Source organism: Pongo pygmaeus, chromosome 14, assembly GCF_028885625.2.
Source record: "Pongo pygmaeus isolate AG05252 chromosome 14, NHGRI_mPonPyg2-v2.0_pri, whole genome shotgun sequence".
Taxonomy (NCBI): domain Eukaryota; kingdom Metazoa; phylum Chordata; class Mammalia; order Primates; family Hominidae; genus Pongo; species Pongo pygmaeus.
The window spans coordinates 26,574,614-26,601,325 of NC_072387.2; the positions used below are offsets into that span (position 1 = coordinate 26,574,614).

General features: G+C 36.1%; 2 protein-coding genes across 38 annotated transcripts in view; one reads left to right on the top strand and one right to left on the bottom strand.

Annotated features, from left to right (window-relative positions):
• The window catches only part of IFT88 (intraflagellar transport 88), a 133,856-nt gene that overhangs the window by 13,051 nt on the left and 94,093 nt on the right, over window positions 1-26,712 (top strand). For 20 of the 37 annotated variants that reach the window (XR_010123480.1, XM_054447248.2, XM_054447257.2 and 17 more), the window contains 10 exons: window positions 6,152-6,214; window positions 12,996-13,052; window positions 14,152-14,205; window positions 14,801-14,864; window positions 15,518-15,587; window positions 19,245-19,335; window positions 20,107-20,211; window positions 21,767-21,869; window positions 22,582-22,696; window positions 24,849-25,077. Coding sequence is in view for 36 of the 37 variants with exons in the window: in XM_054447248.2 (XP_054303223.2) it covers window positions 6,152-6,214; window positions 12,996-13,052; window positions 14,152-14,205; window positions 14,801-14,864; window positions 15,518-15,587; window positions 19,245-19,335; window positions 20,107-20,211; window positions 21,767-21,869; window positions 22,582-22,696; window positions 24,849-25,077 (951 nt within the window). In the remaining variant the exon portion in view is untranslated. The remainder of the gene's footprint in view (window positions 1-6,151; window positions 6,215-12,995; window positions 13,053-14,151; window positions 14,206-14,800; window positions 14,865-15,517; window positions 15,588-19,244; window positions 19,336-20,106; window positions 20,212-21,766; window positions 21,870-22,581; window positions 22,697-24,848; window positions 25,078-26,712) is intronic. The other 17 variants (XM_063650571.1, XM_063650573.1, XM_063650588.1 and 14 more) reach the window with 3 other exon arrangements.
• EEF1AKMT1 (EEF1A lysine methyltransferase 1) overlaps window positions 6,217-26,712 on the bottom strand; it is a 208,275-nt gene continuing 187,779 nt past the window's right edge. Inside the window, exon 6 of the mRNA XM_063650599.1 lies at window positions 6,217-7,342. Coding sequence (XP_063506669.1) covers window positions 7,287-7,342 — 56 coding nt within the window. The 3' untranslated portion in view covers window positions 6,217-7,286. The remainder of the gene's footprint in view (window positions 7,343-26,712) is intronic.

Consider the following 26,712-nt stretch of genomic DNA (forward strand, 5'->3'; position numbering starts at 1 on the left):
TTCTTTTTGCTCAGGACAGCTTTGGCTATTCTGGGTCTCTGTAGTTCTATATAGACGTTAGGATGTTTTCTTCTGTTTCTGTGAAGAATGACATTGGTATTTTGATAGATATTGCACTGAATTTGTAGAATACTTTTGGGTAGTATGGACATTTTAACAATACTGGTTTTTCCAATCTATGAACATGAAACATCTTTCCATTTTCTTATGTCCTCTTCAGTTTCTTCCACCAATGTTTTATAGTTTTCATTGTAGAGATTTTCACTTCTTTGGTTAAGTTAATTTCTAGATATTTAATTTTATTCGTAGATATTCTAAATGGGATTACTTTTTTGATTTATTTTCCAGATTGTTCACTTTTGGCATATAGAAATGCTGCTGATTTTTGTATGTTGATTTTGTATCCTGCAACCTTACTGAATTTATCAGTTCTAATAGTTTTTTTGGTGGAGTCTTTAGGTTTTTCCAAATATAAGATCATATCATCTACAGACTAGGGTAATTTGACTTCTTCCTTTCTGGTTTGGATGCCCTTTATTTCTTTCTCTTGCCTGATTGCACTAGCTAGAATTTCCAGTGCTATGTTGAATAACAGTGGTGACAGTGGTCATCCTTGTCATGTTCCAGATTTTAAAGGAAAGGCTTTCAGTTTTTTTTCATTCAGTATATTAGTTGTGAGTCTGTTACATGACTTTTTTCATGTTGAGGTATGTTTCTTCTATACACAGTTTTTTTTTAGGGTTTTTATGAAGGGATGTTGAATTTTACCTATGCTTTTTCAGCATCAGTTGAAATGATCATGTGGTTTTTGTTCTTTATTCTGTTGATATGATGTACCACATTGATTGATTTGCATAAGTTGAACCATCCTTGCATCCCTGGGCTAAATCCCACTTGGTGATGATGAATGATCTTTCTAATGTATTGATGAATTTGGTTTGCTAGTGTTTCGTTGAGGATTTTTGCATCAATGTTCATCAGGGATGTTGGTCTATAATTTTCTTTCTTTGATGCATCTTTGTCAGGTTTTGATATCGGTAATACTGGCCTTATAGAATGAGTTTGGAAGTATTTCCTCTTTGTCTGTTTTTTGGAGTAATTTGAGTAGGATTTATGTTAGTTCTTCTTTAAATGTCTGGTAAAATTCAGCAGTGAAGCCATCAGGTGCCGAGCTTTTTCTTTGCTGGGAGACTTTTTATCATGGCTTCAGTCTTGTTACTTCCTTTTGTTTCGTTTTGTTTTGTTTTTGTTTTTGTTTTTCAGATGGAGTCTCGCTCTGTAGCCCAGGCTGGAGTGCAGTGGTGCAATCTTGGCTCACTGCAAGCTCTGCCTTCCAGGTTTACGCCATTCTCCTGCCTCAGCCTCCCGAGTAGCTGGGACCACAAGTGCCCGCCACCATGCCTGGCTAATTTTTTGTATTATTTTTTTAGTAGAGACAGAGTTTCACTGTGTTAGCCAGGATGGTCTCGATCTCCTGACCTCATGATCCACCCACCTCGGCCTCCCAAAGTGCTGGGATTACAGGTGTGAGCCACCGCACCTGGCCCAGTCTTGTTACTTCTTTTTTTTTTTTTTTTTTTTTCTGTCTTGTTACTTCTTATTGGTCTGTTCGGGTTTTGGATTTCTTCATGGTTCAATCTTGGTAGGTTGTATATGTCTAGGAATTTATCTGTTTCTTCTAGGTTTTCAATTTATTGGTATATAGGTGCTCATAGTATCCTCTAATGATCCTTCAAATTTCTGGTGGTGGTGGTGTTGTTGTTGTTGTTTGAGACAGAGTCTCGCTCTGGTTGCCCAGGCTGGAGTGAAATGGTGCATTCTTGGCTCACTGCAACCTCTGCCTCCCGGGTTCAAGCGATTCTCCTGCCTCAGCCTCCCGAGTAGCTGGGATTACAGGCGTGTACCACCACGCCCAGCTAATGGTGTATTTTTAGTAGAGATGAGCTGGTTAGGTTAGGCTGTTGGTTAGGCTGGTTTTGAACTGGTGACCTCAGAAGATCTGCCCGCCTAGGCCTCCCAAAGTGCTGGGATCACATTTCTATGTTATCAGTTGTAATGTCCCTTTTTTTATCTCTGATTTTACTTATTTTGGTCTTCTTTCTTTCTTTGTAGTTAGTCTGACTAACGGTGTGTCAATTTTATCTTTTCACAAAACCAACTTTTTGTTTTGTTGATCTTTTGTATTGTTGTCTTTGATTCATTTTCATTTATTGTGCTCTGATATTTATTATTTTCTTTTATTAACTTTGGGTTTGGTTTGCTTTGCTTTTCTAGTTCTTTGAGATGCATCATTAGGTTATTTGAAGTTTTGCTTTTTTGATGTAAACACTTATAACTATAAACTTCTCTCTTAATACTGCTTTCACTGTATCCCACAGCTTTTGGTGAAGCCAGCCGGGCTTGTATCCTTCCCTTAAGTCAACCAGTTCCCCTGGGCCCTGGGCGGGTCCAGAGATGCTGTTTGGGAGCCAGGGCCTGGAGTCAGAATCCTTAGAAATTTCTTTGGTGCTCTATTCTTCTGCTACTGAGCTGGCACTGAAACCATAAGACAAAGTCCTTCCCACTCTTTCCACCCTTTTCCCCAGGCAGCAGATTCTGTCCTGTGTCTGTCACCACAGCAGACCCGCAGAGAGTACTGCCAGGGTATCGCTAATGTTCACTTAAGGCCCAAGGGCTATTCCTTCAGGTTTTGGTGAATTCTGCCAGGCCTGGGACTCACCCTTCAAGGCAGTGGGTGTCCCTCTGGCTCAGGGTAGGTCCAGAAATGCTATCCAAGAGCCAAGGCCTGGAATCAGGAACCCTAAGAACCCACTTGATGCTCTGACCCACTGTGGCTGAGCTGATACCTAAGTTGCAAGACAAAGTCCCCTTTACTCTGCCCTCTCCTCATCTCAAACAGAAGCAGTCTCTCTTTGTAGCCACCACAGCTGTGAATGTGCTGGGTCACACCTGAAACCAGTACATCTCAGAGTCTCACCCAAGTCCCACTGTACATACTACCTGGTTATTGCTGCTGATTATTCAGGACCCAAGGGCCCTTTATTCTGCAGTGATGAATCCTGCCATGACTGGGTTCTTTCCTTCAAGGGAATTTAGTATAAATCAGGAAAACCATTGAAACCTCCTCATTCTCCCAATTATAAAATTAAGAAATGCTTATCATGGAAACAAAAACTAGTAATCCCATCACTCAGAAATAACTACTGTCAACATTTTAAACATTTTTTTGCTTTGTCCTTCCTTCATGTATACGTACACAATTTTCTTTTAGTATGTTTGGAATTGAACTAGTAATTACTTTTCTGTTTACTTTTTTATATTCAACTACATCATAAGCAGTGTCTCATGATACTAAATATTTAAATAAATATTACTTTAATGACTACATAATATTGAAAATACATAGGTGATTAGAAGTATTTTCTCTGCCAGATGTGGGGACTCACGCCTATAATCCCAGCACTTTGGGAGGCTGAGGTGGGCAGATCATTTGAGGTCCGGAGTTCAAGACCAGCCTGACCAACATGGTGAAGTCCTGTCTCTACTAAATTACAAAAAATAGCCAGCCGTGGTGGTGGGCATCTGTAATCTCAGCTGCTTGGAAGGCTGAGGCAGGAGAATAGCTTGAACCCAGGAGGTGGAGGTTGCAGTGAGCCAAGATCACGCCATTGCATGACAGAGCAAGACTCCCTCTCAAAAAAAAATAAAAAAAACTAAAGAAGTATTTTCTCATGATAGGATATTTTTTCCTGTTTTCTGCTGTCGTAGATAACATTGTAGTGAAAAAATTTATGCATAAATAATTTTCTATGTTTTGATCAAACACTACCTGGGATAGAGTCCCAGAAATGGAATTAATAGATCATGAAGATTATCTTTTTTTTTTTCTTTTTTTTTTGAGATGGAGTCTCGCTCTGTAGCCCAGGCTGGAGTGCATTGGCGTGACCTCTGCTCACTGCAAGCTCTGCCTCCCAGGTTCACGCCATTCTCCTGCCTCAGCCTCCTTAGTAGCTGGGACTACAGGCACCCACCACCACGCCTGGCTAATTTTTTGTATTTTTAGTAGAGACGGGGTTTCAGCATGTTAGCCAGGATGGTCTCCATCTCCTGACCTCGTGATCCGCCCACCTTGGCCTCCCAAAGTGCTGGGATTACAGGTGTGAGCCACCGCCCCAGCCTGAAGATTACCATTTTTAAAGCACCAGGGACACTTCCTACCTCCCCAGGTTGTTGCATTGTGGCTGCATAATTTAATGTGAAGTGAATACTCAGAATATCAGACCCAAAAATAAATTAGACAGTGAAGTAAAAATAATTTTTGGCTTATGCTTGGTTTTCTTTGATCTTAACTATAATAATAAGTTCAATAAATAAATGAATTACTTGCAGCAGTGGCTTAAGATATTCATAGAAGATGCAATTTGTTAACAAAGTGACAAAGAGTTCCGAAAGTTGTATAAGTTTGGTGTTTGTAATTGGAGAATTTGTTAACTGTCCTTTTTAGTTTGTCATTTAGTTAGGATTTACTGAGCTGATTAACCAAATTTTACTAATAATTTAGGAATCTTAAGGGAAATTTTTTTACCCAAAGATCTGCTAAAGTAGAAGTATAATAAATTATGTTGAAGATTACCTTTGGATTTATACTTCATTCAAGTCTTTAGTTTCTGTGGGTAACTGAGAATCGTGTAATTTTATGTAGTTGATATGGAAGGTTACAAAGATAATTTAGGCTGGGCACAGTGGCTTATGCCTGTAATCCCTTTAGGAGGCTCAGGGGTGGATCACTTGAGCTCAGTTTGAGACCAGCCTGGGTAACACGGCAAAATCCTGTCTCTAAAAAAATACAAAAATTAGCAGGTTGTAGTAGTGTGTGCCTGTAGTCCCAGCTCCTGGGGAGACTGAGGTGGGACAGTCACCAGAGCCCGGGAAGTTGAGGCTGCAGTGAGCTGTGATTGCACCACCGTACTCCAGCCTGGAGGTTGGAGTGAAACCCTGTCTCAAAAAAAAAAAAAAAAAAAAAAAAGATAATTTAAAGTAAAAATTAAAGAAGAAGGCTTGTATGCAATAAAATTGTATTTTAAAAGCACTGTATTAGCATCCTGGTAATATAAACATTTTATTTTGATTATTTTCAAATTTTTAAAAAGTTAATTGATAGTGACTTTATTTTTTATGTATTGTTTATTTTTAAAATAATTGACAAGTGTATTTTTGTGGGAAGTAGATTGAAATAAATCAGAGGCAAGGATGAGAACTGCATTTAATGTGTCTGAAGGGTTAAAGCCAGAGTGTGTGTTAGAGAAGGGGAAGTAGGAAATACAGGATGGTTGGAAGATTGGCTGTTGGTGAGACTGGGTGCTTTTGAGAGACTATAAAAATGGTATTTTGTTCAGGAAACACAGGAACCCTTATATCCTGCCCTTGATTACTGTTCTTTTCCTCAAATTTCCTGAAGGGGAATGTAAGTACATTTCAGGAATCAGCAAAGCAAAATAACATTTTATTTCTACTGACATGTTGTTTCCAAATGGCAGTGCAGGTTGGACTTGTTGAGCGCCGCTCCCCCCCCCCCCACCCCTGCTTTGCTTAGATTAGCTCCAGTCTGCATCTCAGACTTGACCTCTCCAGTGAAATGAAAAATTCTTTTCATTTGGGCAGATGGAAATGGCACCAAAGATAGTGCCCCCTGCTTGTAGAAAATATGGCCTTTTCTATCCTGAGGCTTTATCAGGTAGGGTGGGAGAAGAGGAGAAAGACAGGGGGATGATGGGGAGAGAGAAAGAAAGAGATGTAAATCTCAGTTCCAAGCCACCAGGAAAAAAGAAACAGAAGAAAGGCCACATCCTTGTATACTTGATGTTTCAACCCGGCATTGTGATACCACTCATTAAAACTGTAGCCAATAAGATGTCCATAAAATTGACTAACATGACCAGTACTCCTCATTCTAGGAGAGGAAGGAGGTTTGCTATTCTGGGTAGTGTGAAGTGGGGAGATTTGAGGTAAGAGTCCATTCGTCCCTACCTAGATGTCAACAGTTGGCAAAAGAAGAATTATAGAGGCTCTTGAGTACCAAACAAGAGTTTAAACTTATTTTTCCCCCAATTCTTACTCTGTGTTGAATGTTAAATTTGTGTTTTCATTTTAGGAATTGGAGAATGATGCAGCTTTTCAGCAAGCTGTGAGGACTAGTCATGGCAGAAGACCTCCAGTAAGTGAAAAAAAATTTTTTTTAATTGTGGTAAAAAATACATAACATTAAATTTACCAAATTAACCATTTTCACCTGTATATTCCTGTAGTGTTAAAGATTATAACCATCATTAAGTTTAGATGGTAGTGAAACAGATCTTCAGAAGTTTTCCATCTTGTATATCTGAAAGTCTGTATCCATTAAACAAAAACTTCCCATTTTCTCCTACTTCCAAAGCCCCTGTAACTACCATTCTACTTTCTATTTCCATGAATTTGACTAATTTAGATACCTTACATAAGTGGAGTCTCAGAGTATTTGTCTTTTTGTGACTGGCTTATTCACTTAGTATAATGTCCTCAAGGTTCATCCATGTTGTAGCATGTGACAGAATCTCCTTCCTTTTTAAGTTTGAATAGTATTCCATTGTATGTTTATACCACATTTTGTTTATTCACTCATCTGTCAATGAACACTTGTTCATTTTTGTTATTCAGTTGTAGGAGTTCTCTATATATTCTGGATATTAATGTCTTATCAGATGTATGATTTGCAAATATTTTCTTTCATTTTGTAGATTGCTTTTCACACTGTGTCCTTTGATTCACCAAAGTTTTTTAGTTTGATATAGTCCCAATTGTCCATCTTTACTTTTGTTGCTTGTGCTTTTGGTGTCATATTCAAGAAATAATTGCCAAGAACAATGTCATGAAGCTTTTCCCCTATGTTTTCTTCTAGCATTTTTGTAGTTTTAGGTCTTACATTTAGATCTTTAATCCATTTTGTGTTCACTTTTATATGTGGTATAAGATAAAGGTCCAAATTCATTATTTTGCACATGGATATTTAGTTCTCCCAACACTATTTGCTGTACAGACCGTCCCTTCCCTATTGAATGGTCTTGGCACCATTGTTGAAGATCATTTAACCATATATGTAAGGGTTTGTTTCTGGGCTTTCTATGCTGTTCTGTTGGTCTGTTTGTCTTTATGCCAGTAACCACACTGTTTTGATTAGTGTATCTTTGTAATATGTTTTAAAATCAGGAAATGTGAACCTTCCAAATTTGTTCTTCTTTTTCACAATTGTTTTAGCTACTTGGGGTCCCTTGATATTCCCTTTGAATTCTAGGATGAATCCCTATTTCTGTAAAAAAAAAAAAAAAAAATGTCATTGGGATAGTAAGGATTTGATAAGGATTGTATTGAATACACTGGGTAGTATGGACATCTTAACAATATTAAGTCTTTCAGTCTATGAATCTATGAACACAGAATGCCTTTCCATTTGTTTATATCTTCTTTAATTCATCAATGTTTTGTAGTTTTCAGTGTATCTAGTAAGTGAATTTAAAGTATTTGAGATCAAATGATTTCTTATATTATTCAAACTGTAAACATTATTTTTATTAGGCATCAGAATATTGTTTACCTAAAACATTCATTGTTTTAAAAATATTTGCTTTTCTGATTTTTAAAGTGGCATAAATATTGATCCCTCAAAACATTGGGGCTTAATTTACAGATTATCCTTCCTTGTATTAATATTAATTAATACTCAATTTTCTGTGAGTACATGAATTGCTAGAGTAGTTTTTTTCAGTATTAGTATTAAGGTTTTTGTATGTGTCATACAAAGCATAGACATCTGCCTTTCACAGTGCATAAAATCTGCCAAGCTTTGTTTGTAGTTGAAAATAAACAAGGTTGACACTAAGTAGTGAAGTATGTCTAAGTATGTCTAATATTCCTTTTTTGAATACTGCTTCTCCCTACCTATCTAGTACTATATAGCAGTGGCTCTCAGCTGGGGGCACTTGTGCCCCCCCACCAAGAACATTTGGCAATGCTTGGAGAGATATTTTCGGTTGTCACAACTTGAGTGGGTGCTGCTGGCACCTAGGGGGTAGCAGCCAGAGATGCTGCTAACCATTCTACAATGCATAGGCCAGCACCAGGTAATAAAGAGCTATCCAGCCCAAACTCCTTTGCTTTAGATGAAGTGTCCTTCTGCTATTATCTTCCTTCACTTTGTCATGTTCTCCTGTCCCCCGTCCTATGTACTTATCTAGCAAAAATAAATCATTGTGAGTAGCTTGCCCATCTCATTTAGGGTAAATGCATTTAGTGTGGTTCCTTGCAATGAGTTTGGCTAAATCACTGCACAGGTAGAGGACAAAGTCAGTCCTCCACAAGACCACTCCCACTTCTGACACCAACTGCAAGTTCATGGTTCCCAGAACCATCCTCAGGCTTGATAATTCTCTAGGAAGACTCAAAGAACTCACTGAAATCTCCTATACTTACAGTTTAATCATGGGAAGGATACAAACTAAAATCCACCAAGGGAAGAGATGCATAGAGCAGGGCCTAGGAGTGGTCCAAATGGAGAGCTTCTGATTATCCTCTCCCTGCGGAGCAACCCATGGCAGTACCTTTTCCTAACCACAGTGTGACAGTACTTGAAGAGTATTTCCAACCAGGGAATCCTACCCTAGACTTTGGCGTTTAGAGTTTTTACTGAGGCTTGATCACATACCACCCACCAGGCCAACCTTTAGTCTTTAGTCCCAGAGGTTCGGGCTAGTAACTCCAGAAGCTGATGTGTCCCAAAGCTCCCGTTGTGAATCACATTGATAGACTGACCACTGGCCAAAGCCAGGGCAAACAAAGACACTCCTGTCAGGCACAGTGTTTCAGGGGTGTAGAAATCATCTCCTAGGAGCCAACAACAGAGGCCAGACCTCTCTTTGAGTAAAGTTAATTCTTCACTACACATTCTAAAACCCATATTTTATTTATTTATTTAATTGTTTTACAACCCATATTTTAATTTTGAAGTTACCTTCGTTATGGGAAGAAAAACCATAGGCTCTGAGTCCTTGCACTAGGCTAGTGATTAGACTGTAAGCTTTTCAAAGAGGCAGATTATCTTATTCATCATTCTTTTCCTTGTCTACTTAAGTGTTCCATACATCTTTATTGACTAACTTAGTAAATCAGTGAACTTTGTCTTCAATTAAGTGATTTCAAGGATCACATAACAGGTGATAATTTTGCCAGGTGGCCCTTCAAAAGATCTTTAGAAATGACTTTGGAGATTCTTATTTTATAGATGAGGAAACTGAAGCCTAGAAAAGCCAAGGTCTCACAGTTATCTGTAACTGGGATAGCTTGTGGGTCATTTGATCCTCTGTTGAACAATATTTTCATCACATCCTGCTTGTTATATTAAATGGGAAAAAGTTTTATACTTTTCATCTGAAACATCTTACAGGTTCACTTAAGAGGACAAAATTCTAGGTTGCTCCCAAGGAGCTTACAATCTTCAGAAGGAAAATTAAATGTACACACTTAGATATTACAAGGCATGAAGTAATAAATTATAATAAAAGTATAAATTGCTATGGAATTTCAAAGACAGGTTATTTACCACTAGTTGGGAAAATCAGAAGAGGTTGCTTAGAAGATAAATTAAGAGTTGATATTACGGGATATGTAGAATTGAGATTGACCTTGAGATACAGGAGGAAAGGGCATTGCAGGTAAGGGTACAAGATGAATGAGGGAAGAGAGTGTAGGAGCTGCCCAATGCTAACAACAGAACACAAAAACGAGATTTAGTCATTAGGTAGTAGTTAAAAAAATAATGGTCTTCCCCTCAGTTTGTTCTTATGGAAGAAGTTGTGGAGACCCATATCCTTCCTTTTCAGTTTTTTCTTAAGACCCGGAGCCAACCTTATCAAGCATGAATTTAAGCCTTGAAACATGTATACAAATTAAAATACCTTCCAATGTCTAAAGTTCACCTAACAACTTTATATGTTATCACCTACAATTCAGGCATTTGTTTTCCTACAGAATTAACATATATGTATGTTTTTTCCCATATTTTTTACCTCTAATTACATTTTCATTATGATTCAGTTCAAAATATTTTCTAATTTCCATGGGTATTTCTTCTTTGACCTGTGGGTTATTTAGAAGTGTATTTCTTAATTTCCAAACATAATACATTTTTCTAGTTATCTCTGTGTTACTGATTTCTAGTTTTATTCTTAGATAGGGAACATAATCTGTATGCTTTCAATTTTTTGAAATCTGTTAATATCCCAAATGCATTCTTAAACAATATATGTTCCACGATGGGTACAGTGTAATATGTCAATTAGGTATAGTGTGTTAATGGTTTTGTTTAGATGTTCAATATTTTTACTGATTTTTTGTTTGCCTACTGTTTTTTTTTTTTTTTCTTTCTTTCTTTCTGAGACCAAGTCTCACTCTCTTGCCCAGGCTGGAGTACAGTGGCGTAACCTTGGCTCACTGCAACCTCCACCTCCTGGGTTCAAGCGATTCTCGGGCCTCAGCCTCCTGAGTAGCTGAGACTACAGGCGTGAGCCACCACACTCAGCTAATTTTTGTATTTTTAGTAAAGACGGAGTTTCACCATGTTAGTCAGGCTGGTCTCGAATTCCTGACCTCAGGTGATCTCCACCCACCTCAGCATCCCAAAGTGCTGGAATTACGAGCATGAGCCACTGCGTCTGGCCTACTGGTTCTATTTTTAATGAGAAAGTGTGATCAATTCTTGTACTCTGGTTGTGGGTTTGTTTTTTTTTAGGTTTTTGCTTTATATATATGGAACAAAGATATTTAGAATTACTATATTTTCATAGTAAACTGAGCCTTTTATTGTTACGAAGTATGCCTCTATCTCTAGTAATGCTTTTTGTCTGTTTGTAAGATATTAATATGTTGTTATAGCTATACAACCTCTTTGTCTAGCATTTTTATTGTATGTCTTTCCTGTCTTTTTACTTCCAACTTTTCCATATCAATTTATTTAAAATGTAATTCTTATTAGCAGCATGTGATTGGTTTTTATTTTTTTAATAGTCTGACAATCTTATTATTTTAGTTAAGTATTTATTCCACTTACATTTAATGAAGTTACTGATTTCCTTTAAATTTGCTATCTTACTATTTGCTTTTGTTTTTTCCTGGCTCTTGTATATTTCATTTTCTCTCCTTACTTGCCTTCTTTTTTGCTTGTTTTTTATTATTCCATTTTCTTTTTCTGTTATCTTGGTAGTTTACATTCTTTGACTATTCTTTTAGTGTTTCCCTAAATATTATGATACTCATCTTTAACTTTTTAAAGTCTAGTATAAATTAATAGTTTTACTACTGCCTGGACAGTGCCAGGATTTTATACTATTTTTAGCTATTTTTCAGTTCTAGAATTTCCATGTATATTCCTTTTTTATAGTTTTTAGTTCATTTTCAGTTGCTATTACTAATCTTTTAATTTATTGATCATGTTAAGCATAGTTATGTTAAAGTCTATGTCTGATATTTCCATTATATATATCCACTTCTGAGTTTCTTTCTATTCTTTTGTTTATCTTGGCTTTTGGTTAGGTAGTCTTGCCTCTTGTATGTCTGGTTGGTTTTAATTGAGAGACATTATAAATGAAAAATTTTAGAGATACTTTATGGCTCTATGTCTGCACTACTCAGTATGAGAGACACTAGCCACATGAAACTATTTACATTTAAATTATTTAAAACTAAAATAAATAAATTCTTGTTGTACTGCTTACATTTCATATGTTCAACAGCCTTGTGTGGCCAATGGCTGTCTTATCAGAAAGGGCAGATATAGAACTTTTCCATCACTACAGAAAGTTTATTGGATAGCACAGTGCTAGAGGATCTTATCTTTCACTGGAGAGAATTTACTTTTACTTATGGTACTAACAGCAGCAGGAATCCATGGTCACCTTAATCCAATCGTGTTTGAGATGATTCTGAATTGGATGTCAGTCCTTATGAGGGCTAGTATACTATTATTTACCTTTTAGTCTTAGGGTGTAGTCTTTTGAGATCACAATCTAAAGCCCGGAGGATTACCGGGGCTGCGTTCTTGGCAGGCCCTCATCTCCAGTGTTTATCCCTTCAGGCTGTGAGTCTCAAAAGCTGTGTCCAGTGTCTCAGACTTGCCTTTGGAATTAACAGATGCCTCTAGGAGGAAAGCAGGCCTAAATGCAGGCTCACCTCTCCAGCCTTCCCATCTCTTCTTTATTTTCAGACCTCATAATTCTTCACTGTCTTGATGGTTCTCTAATGTATTCACACTTTAAAAAAAAATATTTTGACCTCATGTATATTTTTTAATAGTTCTTAGTGAGAAGGTTTTTAAAAGCAGTCCATCATAGCCGAAAGTAGAATTCCTCCGTGAGTGATATTTAATAAATATTTCTAACAATTCTGCCTAACAACTAACATTTTTAGTATACTTTCACCAATGTGCTCCTATTTGATTCTAACGACAATTTTGTGATCCATATACTTTGTATTCTTATTTAAAAGATGAGAAAACTGTAGGTTCAAAGAGATTAAATAAAGGTATCTGTTATAGGGATAGCTGAAATTCAAACCCAAGTTCTCAGACCCTAAATCTTATGTCTATTGTTTGGCCTAGTGGCCAGCAGTAATAATTATTCAATAAAATGTTTAATTTGTGATGGTTGCAAGCATGAAAACAAATCTTTCTTATCAGCACTTCAAATCGTTCAAAAGTCCCCTTTCTCCTTTAAAATGAATTCCAGAATGAGTCTGCTTCTCACATAATTAAAATACCTGAGCTCCCTAATATTTAAGATAATTTAAAAGAAATCATTCTAAGTATTATAGAAATATTTCTTTATTGATTAGTCTATATTTTCTATTTCTTTTCCAGTTTTCTATTATATAGCTCAGTCTGAATCCTGTTAACTATGTTCTTTTTCCTCCCCAAGATAACTGCTAAAATATCAAGCACGGCAGTTACTAGACCTATAGCTACTGGATATGGGGTAGGTTTTTGTAAGCTGAAAATATTAAGATGCTTTTTCTCATACAGTAGTTCACTTTAGGCAGTTCTGAATGATTTTATTATATCTTAGGTCATAATCCAAATATATTTTCTATTTTGGATACTTACAAACGTTATACAAGTCTAGTGTGATTAATAAATTTGAATATTCTAGTCATTTTGATTTGTAAGTATTGGAAAATATTTTATTACCTTTTTCCATTTGTAAACCCTGTGTTCGTTGACTTCCTTTCATTTTCTACATGATACAACCAAGTCTCATGTATTCCAATCATATACTTTATGTGAAGTTAGATTTTATATAAATGTAATAGTGTATATAATTGGGAAACATTTACTAATTAACAAATACAAAATGTAAGAAAAGTGTTTCAGAAGTGTATATTTGGGTCTTATATTAGAAGCCTTTGGAGGAAAGATATATCAAACTCTATAAAAGTTATAAACTTTTTAATCTTGTTCAAATTACCTGTAATTTGGATGTTTTAGCTTATATGAAATAACAGGAATGAGAAAAATGGAAGAATTAGGTGGAATAGCTTTTATTAGTCAAAAAAATATCTTCAGAACCTAGAGGTCCAGGGCATTTGCCTTCATAATGTTCCTTTATATGAGTGAAGAAAGTAGCCTTCTGCATAATATAACCGTGTGTCATATGAAACATGCTTTTATTAGTTAGCCTGAGTGTGTATTACTCATAAATTTGATTTTTGGTGGTGTTTCAGAATAAGAGCAAACTTTTTCCATGAAGGGCTAGATATTTTAAGCTTTGCAGATCATATGGTCTCTGTTGCTGTTATCCAACTCTGCATTTGTAAAGCAAAAGCAGCCACAGGCAATGTGCAAAGGAATGGGGCATGGCCATGTTCTAGTAAAACTTTATTTACAAAGGCTACGGGTTGTAGTTTGCTGCTCCCTGTTTTATAGTTTTATAGTTTTACCCTGTATGCCCAGGAGTTACAAGGAATAAATTGTTTGTTTATTTGCTGATAGAATGAAAAAAACTTCTATAACTTGGTTTAAACATTTAAGGTAGATATTTTTAGGAATCTTTTTAACTTAACTTTTCTGTTTACTAGTCCAAGACATCTCTGGCATCATCAATAGGAAGACCAATGACAGGGGCTATTCAGGTATCACTATTGCATGCGTGTTCATTTTGTGCCTTTCTTGTGACTTGGAATTTACTACCAAAGTTTTTTTACTTTATTATATTATTTTAAAATATTAAAGAAGATATTACTTATATAGTGACCCAGATTCTTTAAATTGTGGGCTAAAGTCTAGACTGTTGTAAATCTTTGAAGGTGAGGTCTCTTTAGATTTATTTCCTCAGGTATCAAATGAATTCCCATTGGGGAGTGGACATAGAACTGATAATTGCTTATATGATGTATTCTGGGGCCCATTTTTCCTGTGTTACCATTTACAACAATTTCTATGGTTTCTCTCATAGGCATATAAGAGACCAACCAAAAGTAAGAGAGTAGCTGGCTAATAAGCTGATTAATTTTTTTTAAAACTATAGCCCAGTTAGAACAAAGTATTGAAATTGTAAAGGGGAGAGAGCACATGATTGATACATGAGGAGGTAGAAGTAAGGAGTAAACGTATAGTGAAAATCAGCCTTTTTTTAAATAGGGCTATATTAAGGTGTGTGTAATGTGCAGAACTGTACATAGGAGATAGATCTTATTTAAGAATAAATGGTTCCCATTCTCTTTAAAGGATGGAGTTACTAGACCCATGACAGCAGTGAGAGCAGCTGGTTTTACCAAAGCAGCTTTGAGAGGTTTGTTACACTGTCTCTACTAATAATCTTTTTTGGATCTTTTAATCTTTTATCATTTTGTGATATAAATATTACTGCCATTTTAAATAAAATCTAACAATGCCATTGATTATAAGATGCACTGATATTTTAGGTACCATTAAGAAAGGAAAGGGATGATGAAAATCTTCTACGTATCTGTTAGGGTGGTAATTAAACCATGGTGTAATTTGTCAAAATGTATTGAAATAATATGTAGAAAGTTAAATGATAATTTAAAAATAAAATTATAACAAAAATTTATGTTTAGTATGCCAATAAGGAAAATTAAAAAGCCAATACCAGGTTATAAGACATGTGACTGATAATTTAGAGTTGATAATGGAGATAGATCACTGTGGAAGAGAAAGTAAATGCTGAGAATATCTTATTTTTGTTTTTAAGTTTAACACATGTATTATTTACATAGCTTTATGTATGTTAAAAATCTTACCAATTTCCCAGTATATGAAATGTTTATATAGACACAGTGTTATCTCTATTTAATAAATAGGTAATTGAAACCATTTAATAAAGAGGTAAATGAAATAGCTTATGCAAGGTTTTATATTTTCATATTTTCTTCGATTTTGCTGGGTTACAAATTGAATATTAACTCTTGAATTGTGTCTCAGGCTCTGCATTTGACCCCCTTAGTCAGTCAAGGGGCCCTGCTCCCCCTTTGGAAGCCAAGAAAAAAGATAGGTATGTAAGTCCTTATGTTGTTGTTTGTTGTTGTTGCTGCATATTTTAAATTTTTATTTTCCAAATGCATAATTTTTTTTTTTTTTGAGATATCTCACTCTGTTGCCCAGGCTGGAGTGCAGTGATGCAATCTTGGCTCACTGCAACCTTCATCTCCCAGGTTCAAGCGATTCTCCTGTCTTAGCCTCCTGAGTAGCTGGGATTACAGGTGCCCGGACTACATCCAGATAATTTTTGTATTTTTGGTAGAGATGGGGTTTTGCCATGCTGGCTAGGCTGGTCTCGAACTCTCAATCTCAAATGATCTGCCGACCTCAGCCTCCCAAAGTGTTGGCATTACAGGCGTGAGCCACCACACCAGCCCAAATACATAATTCTTAATCTTTAAAAAGTTTGTGTCAGCAGAGTAGTAAACAAAAAATCATCCCTAGTTGCCAGAACTAACAAAATTAAGAATAGCCATATGTATTCTGTGCAATTTTATTGTGATATTATATGACTTGAAGATATGGTCTAATTTTTTATCAGGGCCAGTATTGAGTCTATTGACAGCCAAATGGGGTTGTAAATGTTATAAGATATGATTATTTTGAGAGGACATTTCAAGGGAAAAAATTAAGAGAACACATATGAAATTAATTTGTCATATTATTGAGAAATTTAATTTTTTATAGAACTTAATTTTGTGCTAGTGGCTAGACAGTAGCCAAAAAGCTATGGTATACATTTAATTATATACATCTGCTGGTATCCAAGTACCTCGATGTATACACTTTACAAATAGTAATAAAAGCTAACATTAACTGATTCCTTGCTGTGTGCCAGGCACTTTTGCAAGTACTTTCCCTATGAAAACAGAGCTATTACTCTCACTAGTTTATAAAGAGGGGAACTGAAGCCCAGCTATCTTAACTTTCTAAGGCTAATAAATGACAAGGCTGAGATTCAAACCCAGTTTTTCTAGTTCCAGAGCCCAAGCTCTGGAACTAGAACTCGAATTAATCACTATACTGTTTTGCTTCTATAAAATATATGTTTTAAAATTGTAATTCTTTTTTTTTCTTTTTTTTAATTTAAATTGTAATTCTTAAACCCACTATTTAGGCTTTCATGTAAATTACATAATTTCCATTTTTGACTAGCAAGGAACCTCTGTAGAAAAATCACTTTATTTTTTAATCTTAATTAATGACAGCACATTTGCTAATAAAAGCATTTTTTAATTTAAATATTATGTCATTTAAATGGTCCTTTCGGCTGCTAATAACAGAAAACATGCTTAAAAAAAAAAAGGACACAGGCCAGACGTGGTGGCTCATGCCTATAATCTCAGCCTTTTGGGAGGCCAAGGTGAGAGGATCACTTGAGCCCAGGAGTTTAAGACTAGCCTGGGCAACATAGTGAGACCCCGTCTCCACAAAAAAATTAAAAAATTAGCTGGGTATGGTAGCACACACCTGTAGGTCCAGCTACTCAGAAGGCTGAGGTGGGAGGATGGCTTGAGCCCAGGAGGTGGTGGCTGCAGTGAGCTGTGATCATACCACCGCACCCCAGCCTGGGTGACAGAGCAAGACCCTGTCTTAAAGAAAGATTAAAAAAAAAAAAAAGACATATACATAATTAACAAGAAAATTTATTATCTCACATAATAGGAAGTCTGGAGGAAGGGAAGTTCTGGGGATGGTTAATTTAACTGCTCAGTAACATCATCCCTGGTCCAGCTTCTCTGTTTCCCTTGGCTTTCCCCAAGCGCCTGCCGATCATTATGATGCCAAGAGAGTGTTGAGAGTTCAAAATCTCCATGTAACTGATAAAGTCTAGAGGCAGAATGTTCCTAGTCTTAGGTCTCTTAAAAAGCCAAGAAGATCTTTCTAGCAGCCCTCTAGCTGAAGCAGATATGCCTTCATTTCTCAGTGTGGAATGCATCAAATGCTCATGGCTGAACCAAACACTTGGCAAAGAGAATGAGATTCTCTTGACTTGCTTAGATTCTGCATGCAAAGAAGGGCGGGTGGCAGGCTGTGTGTGGGTAGGTAGCCAACAGTGCCTGAATATAGATTGCATTTTTTTTGCATTTGGTAGGGACAGGGAAAGTTACTTTCAGTGTCTTCATAAAGTTCTCTTACAAATTTTTAAGTTTAAAATTTTATGTTGATATTTTGAATTTAATAAAATCTGTAAGCAACATTTAAGACATACATTAAAGTGTTTCAGACAACTAGAAAATAGAATTCTATACTTCATGTAACCTTCATAAAACTACCATCTATTATGCTTATTACTCAGAATTTTACAGATCTTTATAAACTAATAAACTTTGTAGTCTTAGTCCCAGGTTTCCCCAAAGAATATAATTTTATAGAAAAAGTTATGCTGCTCGATTTATTTCTATATACTTTTATAAAGTCCATTTGTAGAGAATTAAGAGAACTACTATCTATTCTGATATAGCCATAGTAAAATTTTATTTAGGCATTGATGTGTATTCAGAGTATTGTTGTATTTTGCCAAAAGAAAGTGGTAGCAAAACAACATTACTGTTATTTTGAAAGGTAACTGATTTGGGAATACTTGATATACTATTAATAGAGCTAGGATTTTTAAACTTCTTCACCTCATTAGAAACTTTCTCTATGGCCAGGCATGGTGGTGCATGCCTATAGTGTCAACTACTCAGGAGGCTGAGGCAGAAAGATCGCTTAAGCCCGAGAGTTCATGCCATAGTGCATTATGATTGTGCCTGTAAATAGCTACTGCACTCTAGCCTGAGCAACATAGCAAGAACCTGTCTTTTTTTTTTTTTTTTTTTTTTTGAGACAGAGTCTTGCTCTGTCACCCAGGCTGGAGTATGGAGTGCAGTGGCACAATATCACTCACTGCAACCTCTGCCTCCCAGGTTCAAGCGATATTCTCCTGCCTCAGCCTCCCAAGTAACTGGGATTATAGGTGCCTGCCACAACACCTGGCTAATTTTTGTATTTTTTAGTAGAGACAGGGTTTCACCATGTTGGCCAGGCTGGTCTCAAACTCCTGACCTCAAGTGATCTACCTGCCTAAGCCTCCCAAAGTGCTGGGATTACAGGCAGGAGCCACCACGCCCGGCCATGTTACCTATCTTGACTGTTGTTATTATTTTACTATTATGAATAGTTACATGATGTAGTTGTTAAAAACAGTACTACATTTGCTCTTTAATACCATGTATACATTTGTCTTACCTTAACTTTATAGTTAAACTATAAAGTTTAACTGCACATCGTTCAATGTTGAAAGTAAATTAGGCTGGGTGTTGTGGTTCACACCTGTAATCCCAGCACTTTGGGAGGCTGAGGAGGGAGAATCACTTGAGGCCTGGAGTTTAAGACCAGCCTCCCTGGGCAAGATGAGGAGACTCTGTCTCTACAAAAAACAAAAACAAAATTATTGATGTATGGTGGCATGCCCCTGTAGTCCTAGCTACTTGAGAGGCTGAGGTGGGAGGAGATGACCTGAGCCCAGAAGTCAAGACTACAGGCTGCAGTAAGCTATGATTGTGCCACTGCACTCCAGCCTGGGCAACCAAGTGAGACCTTGTCTGTAAAATAAAATAAAATAAATTTTAGTATAGATTTTTAGAGGTTGAATGATTTAAATTGTACCTGCTTTTGTCTTTAATAGCCCAGAGGAAAAAATAAAGCAATTAGAGAAGGAAGTAAATGAATTGGTAGAAGAAAGCTGTATTGCCAATAGTTGTGGAGACTTAAAATTGGTAAGTTCATAAATAAGATTCAAAATTATGAAGCATTTATAGGTGTATGTCTGTTTTTATACATACACCATATGTATAGACAAATATTTTTGTTTGCCTTTGACTGGTCTTAGGATAAGAAGCAATTATTTTGAGAACCAGGAATTGTAACTCAGTTTCATAAATTTGAATGTCAAAATAATTGGCTGGTTTTGTAATTCTTGACATTGGTCTTTTCAGTAGGGAAAAAAATTCTAATGTATTGGTATACTTAACTTGGCAGCTTGGTGGACTATTGGATTAGACAGCAATATGCTGCTGAAAGGTGTAGCTACCATGAGCCACACACAGTACTAAGGGCTGTTTTCTTCTTGAAGCCTCACTACTATCTAATATTTTTTCCCAAGTAACTAAAAAATTATAGTTTGCTTTTTGGGAATCCAACTTTGCTTTTTAAATATCAATCTTTTCTTTTAATTTGCTTTGTTCATATTACTTTGATTGTCATATCAGATAAATATAATTTCCACGAGTTATTGGATTAATGAATACCATTAGAAAGAAATGTTCACTTTAAAAAGCTACTTTTATTACTCATAGAACTGGGGCTTTGTCATTCTAAAAAAAAAAAAGTCCCTTTCCAAGGGAAGTTTCTGGTAAGAGCACAGAGGGGTGTCTTGAGGAATCTGAGGATAGAAAATGAGTTCATCCAACCTTCATGTAGATATTTCTCAAATGCATAAAAGTTGATGAACACTCAAAGGAAGTTACAAGGTATAAATCTGATTTCAGGCCTTAGAAAAGGCAAAAGATGCGGGAAGAAAAGAGAGAGTCCTGGTGAGACAGCGAGAACAAGTTACAACTCCAGAAAATATCAATTTGGATTTAACTTACTCAGTAAGTATTGAAATATAACACAATTTTTAAATAAAATTTTGACTAGGGTTAATGGGTTCCAGAGTCTTTTTTCTTTTATTTTTAAAATCTTCAGGTGCTTCTGGTCTTCAGATGCTCACAATTAGATTAATAAGAATCTTTAGTTCATGAAACACTCTTGTCTTTGTTTTGTGCAAAGAGCTCTTTTATTTAGTTATTTAGCTAGTTATTTTAGGCTGGGTGCAGTGGCTCACTCCTGTAATCCTAACACCTTGGGAGGTCAAGGTGGAAGGATTACTTGAGCTCGGAAGTTTGTGACCAGCCTGGGCAACATAGTGAGACCTTGTCTCTATTTATTAAAAAATATGTAGCTGGACGCGGTGGCTCACGCCTGTAATCCCAGCACTTTGGGAGGCCGAGGCGGGCGGATCACAAGGTCAGGAGATCGAGACCATCCTGGCTAACATGGTGAAACCCCATCTCTACTAAAAATACAAAAAATTAGCCAGGCGTGGTGGCGGGCGCCTGTAGTCCCAGCTACTCGGGAGGCTGAGGCAGGAGAATGGCGTGAACCCGGGAGGCGGAGCTTGCAGTGAGCCGAGATCGCGCCACTGCACTCCAGAGCCTGGGTGACAGAGCGAGACTCCATCTCAAAAAAAAAAAAAAAAAAAAAAGTATATATTTTGATAACTTAGTAAGTACCTGCAAACCTACCATCCAATGGCTCTATTTCTTGAAGAGCACTAATTTTAATGCTCTATCAAGGTGGTTATTTTGATGAGATTGTGATGTAGACTTTTCAGTCAGTGATTTTCAAGAACTTCAAACTAGGCATGTAAGATAATGTTCTATGAGGGTAGTGGGGAAAAAAAAACTAATGCCTCTAATTTCTAGCAACATCATTTATTTAATTCTGAAAAGACACCTCCTTAATATTTGCACTTCTGTTTAAAAGGGTGTATTTTCAGTGGGTAAAGTTTTCATATACTAAACACATAGAAAAAAGGGCGTTTGAAATTTTGAAATGTTAGATGCTTACTCTTTATAGCTGATATTCTACGATTCCATTAAATCTTTCAGGGATAATTTATGATGATCATTTTTTACCTTTAGGAACATAATTTATTATAAATTAATTACTTAAATTGTAATTTAGTATATAGAGCTTACTATACAGATTCTTCTGATAGACTTTAAGGTTTAAGATATTTCCATGTTTAATTTATATTTACAAAGAGAATTTAGTTCACGATCTTGCTTATTTCTTTGATCACCAGCAGCATTAATGATACACATTTATTCTTTGTAGGTCCTCCAGAGATTAATAGATGGCAAATACTACTAAATTCAATAGAATACGTAGAAAATTAAGGTGAAATTTAGAGGACAGCTCTTCTTTTCTTAATGTTCATTTGTAATGCAAGATAATTCTTTTGTTTACTTAATTTCATAATTGGCTGAGTATCTTGATGTAAGTAGCTAACTTTGTTATAGGATTTTAATCTCTAGAAAGATTATAGGTGAAAGGGGCCTAAAGTGGTCTTATGTGTCTTTTCTATAATATTTTCTTCCTTAGGTTCTTTTCAATTTGGCCAGTCAGTATTCAGTTAATGAAATGTATGCCGAAGCACTTAACACTTATCAAGTTATAGTGAAAAATAAGATGTTTAGCAACGCAGGTAGGTGTACATAATCAGTTTTTCCAATAGATGTAATTCTTTCGTAGTGTTAATTTATGTCTCTTCATTTTATGCTTCCCTAAAATGAAATGATCTATGCTCTAAACAAATCAGTATTTATGATAGGGGTATCCTGCTTAAACATACTATTTATATAAAAATCCTTACAGATGAAGAAATATAGTTAGTATGAGGTATACTGCCTAATAGTAAACAAAAAAAATGTATCCCGTTATCACAAGTAGAATGAGCCATGGCATCCTCATAGAATGTGCTTTTCCTTATATAAATTTATCCCCAAGAGATTATAGTTTATTTTTAGCATTTATATTGTGTAATTTTTTGGTAGCAGTATTAATGTTTATCAGAATGCCATTTCCTTTAATATTATTAAAATGTATGTGGCATTCTTGAGTCTAACTTTTAAATGTCTTTAAGTTCCATGTTTTCCTAGAAGAATGCACAATAATGTAAAGCACAATAATGTAAATCAGTTGTTTTCTAGCCATAGTTTCAGGAATCTGTCTTAAGTTCCATTTCTTCACAGGAGGTAAGTTTGAAAAGTATAACTGTTTTAAAGTTAAAATTTTAGATAATGTCTGAGACTTCATAACTGAGAAATGCTTCAGAGAATATGAATTAAAAGTCATCTAAAATATCAAAGAGTGGAGAAAAAAGAATATTATACATTCATTAAATTTTTTTAAATTAGGAATATTGAAAATGAATATGGGAAATATCTATTTAAAGCAAAGAAATTATTCCAAAGCCATTAAATTCTACCGAATGGCATTAGACCAAGTTTCAAGTGTCAATAATCAAATGAGGTAAGTTTATAACAATAGATAATAATTGTATAATTAAAGCGTTTTTCTAAAACAAGATAACTCTTCTGACCTGTTTTCAGTGGGTTGAACATTTTGAAGTGTTTGTACATGAGATTTATACGTGTAGTATTTTGATCTGTTCCCTTCTTACTACTTGTACACATTTTTATAATGACAAGTTAAAGGTTAAAGCACTGTATGTGATCATATGAAATAAAACTAAGCTAAGTGACCAATAAAGGGGTTAACCCTGAAGGCCATTACTACCCTGATATAACTTAATGTGGACACAAAATCATAATAGCAGTCCTCCAGAACGTATCAAACATATCAATACGAGGCTAGAAATTAAGCCCCCCTTACGTTCTTGCTGTAGCTTGAGAATGAAATAGTGAGAGAAAAGGATTACTTCTGAGTCTTAGAAGAGGGGGAAGCTGGGATATTTTCTATTCTTATAATATTCAGGAGCAGAAACAGTAAGTTTTCTTATGGTCTAGCGATAACTGTGGGGACATAGGAAGTTCCAGGATATTTACTGATCATAATTTCCCCTAGGCACTGTACAGTTTCTCTGTGAAAGTTAATTTATTTGCAATACCACCTTTTAAGATCATTTGTTTTTGAATTTTACATAATATCTCATTATCATTAGCAAATATTATCTAACTTACAGAACACGATGCCCTTGAAGTACTTCTAAGCCAGGTGAGACCAAGAATTTGAGCATTTTAGAAAAAAAATAGTATTGAGTAACATATATTAAGTGCTTCATAATCAATAATCAAGACAATGGGTGCTGTAATAATTCAGTGGAAGAAATCATTATTGAGAACAAGAATGATCAAGAAAGGCTTTTTGAAGGAGGCATACTTGATATTGACTATTTAGGAGGAGAGAAGGGATAACATCTGAGAAAAAGGCAACACCTGAGACCAGTCAGGGACATAATAGTCTTTATGATCTGATCAGAGAATTATGAATAAACTAATTGAGTTGAAATAGAGGGATTATATTGAAGAGTGTTTAGAAATAAGGTGGGATCACATCCATTAGAATGGCTCCAATCAAAGAAACAATAAGTTTTGGTGAATATTTAGAAAAATTAGAAACCTCATTCACTGGAGATGTCAAATGGTGCAGCTACTTCGGAAAACAGGCAGTTAGATAAAAAAGTTAAACACAAATTTACCATGTGACCAGCAATTCTGCTTTTAGGTATATACCCAAGAGAAATGAAAATATAGATTGTCACAAAGGCTTTTACACAAACATTCATAACAAAATTATTCATAATAGCCAAAAAGTAGAAACAAGACAAATGTCTACCAAGTAGGCAACGTATAAATAAAATAAGGTACGTATTCATACTATGAAATGCTATTTGACAAAAAAAGGAATGAAGTACTGATACATGCTACAAAATGGAAGAATCTCAAAAAATTATGCCAAGTGAAAGAAGCAAGACAAAATATCACAAATTGTATGACTCCATTTATGTACAATGCCTAGAAGAGACAGAAAATAGACTAATGGGCCAGGCATGGTGCCTCACGCCTGTAATCCCAGCACTTTGGGAGGCCGAGGCGGGCGAATCACCTGAAGTCGGGAGTTCCAGACCAGCCTGACCAGTATGGTGAAACCCCATCTCTACTAAAAATACAAAAATTAGCCCGGCGTGGTGGCATGTGCTTACAATCCCAGCTATTTAGGAGGCTGAGGTGGGAGAATTGCTTGAACCCAGGAGGCAGAGGTTCCAGTGAGCAGAGATCATGCCACTGCATTCCAGCCTGAGTGACAGAGAGAGACCCTGTCTAAAAAAAAGAAAAAAGACTAATGTTTACCTAGGGCTAGGAATAAGAATGGGGAATGACTGTTAATGAGCACAGGTTTTATTTTTAGGGTAATGGAAATGAATTAAAATAAGGATGTTGTTATAGTTCCACAACTATATAAATACAGCAATAATTATTGAATCATATACTTAAAATGAGTGAATTTTATGGTGTGTATATAAAGCTTTTATCAATAAAGCTTTAACAAAACAAAAACGAAGTAAAGTGGGAGAGGAAAAAAGAAAACTATTTGTGAATGGTTTGAATGTCATACTAAAGAGTTCAGAATTTTAAAGCTAATCCATGTCTTTTTCTTTTAGGATTAAAATAATGCAGAACATTGGAGTTACATTTATTCAGGCTGGTCAGTATTCAGATGCTATTAATTCATATGAGCACATAATGAGCATGGCACCAAATCTGAAGGCAGGCTACAACCTAACTATCTGTTATTTTGCTGTTGGAGACCGAGAAAAAATGAAGAAGGCATTCCAAAAATTGATTGCTGTTCCATTAGAAATTGATGAAGATAAATATATTTCACCAAGTGTGAGTATGAAAAAGACATTTCTGTAGCCACTTCCCACTTATCTGTGCTTTTCTGTTTTCAGAATGAGAAAGCCAGAATAGATGACTACTTGGGTTTTTCCCAGGCCTGTATCAATGTGTTTTATTATGGATATATTTCATTTGTTATTTAAATTGGATTGAGAATGAGACTCTATTGAAATGGAGTAGAGATTATGGTTAAACCAGACTGCACAATTTTAGTTAAAAAAATCATTAAAAATAAGATTCCATGTCATTCATTAAGCATAATATCTTTTTTTTTTTTTTTTTTTTTTTTTTTTTTTGAGACAGAGAGCCTGCCTTCCAGGCTGGAGTGCAGTGGCGCAATCTCTGCCTCCCAGGCTCTGGCAATTCTCATGCCTCAGGCTCCCGAGTAGCTGGGATTACAGGCATGCGCCACCATGCCCAGCTAAGTTTTTTATTTTTAGTAGAGAAGGGGTTTTGCCATGTTGCCCAGTCTGGTCTTGAACTCCTGGCCTCATGTGATCCACCTGCCTCCACTTTCCAAAGTGCTGGGATTACAGCTGTGAGCCCGGCCAAGGGTAATATCTTGACCAAGAAACCTCCAAATCCTTATTTCACCTATTAAGAGCTATTGTGGAGCAGAGGGAACCCTCAACTGTGTGTAAATATATCAAGAGCGAAGGCCAGGCGCAGTGGCTCACACCTGTAATTACAGCACTTTGGGAGGCCGAGGTGGGCGGATTGCGAGGTCAGTAGTTCGAGACCAGCCTGACCAACAGGGCGAAACCCTGTCTCTACTGAAAATACAAAAATTAGCTGGGTGTGGTGGTGGGTGCCTGTAATCTCAGCTACTTGGGAGGCCGAGGCAGGAGAATTGCTTGAACTTGGGAGGTGGAGGTTGCAGTGAGCCGAGATTGCGCCACTGCACTCCATCCTGGGTGACAGAGCAAGACTCTGTCTTGAAAAAAAAAAAAAAAGGTGAAATAAATTTAAATTCCTTATCCTTATTCATAGAGTGGAACATAATGCAGTTATCAAAAGTCATATTTTCAAACACCTAGGGAAATCTCATATAATGTTAAGTGAAAACATACAGCTATGCACACCTATAACATGAACATAAACTGAAAGAATTGACACCAATGTAGGAACAGTAGTTTCTGAGCTATGAGATTGTAAATGCTTTTGAAATATTTTCCAGATTTTTACAAATAAAATATTGGCATACTGTGTATTAGTTTAAGGAAAACCATATGAAATTGCCTCTATTTGTAGATAAAAGTGGTACATTTTCAATTTCACAGAGTTGAACTTTTAATAGATTTTTTTAATAGATTATATTAGCTGGGCATGGTGGCAGGTGCCTGTAATCCCAGTTACTAGGGAGGCTGAGGCAGGAGAATCACTTGAACCCAGAAGGTGGAGGTTGCAGGAGCCGAGATCGCACCATTCACTCCAGCCTGGGTGACAAGAGCAAAACTCCATCTCAAAAAAAAAAAAAAAAATAGATTATAAGAGTACTGTAGCATAGTGGGTAAAGAGTATAGGCTCTGAAGCCAGATGCCTTGGCTCTCCTACTCAGCTGTTACTCTCCCTGTGCCTCAGTTCTTTTATATATGTAATGGGATTAACTATTATAACCTATTTTAT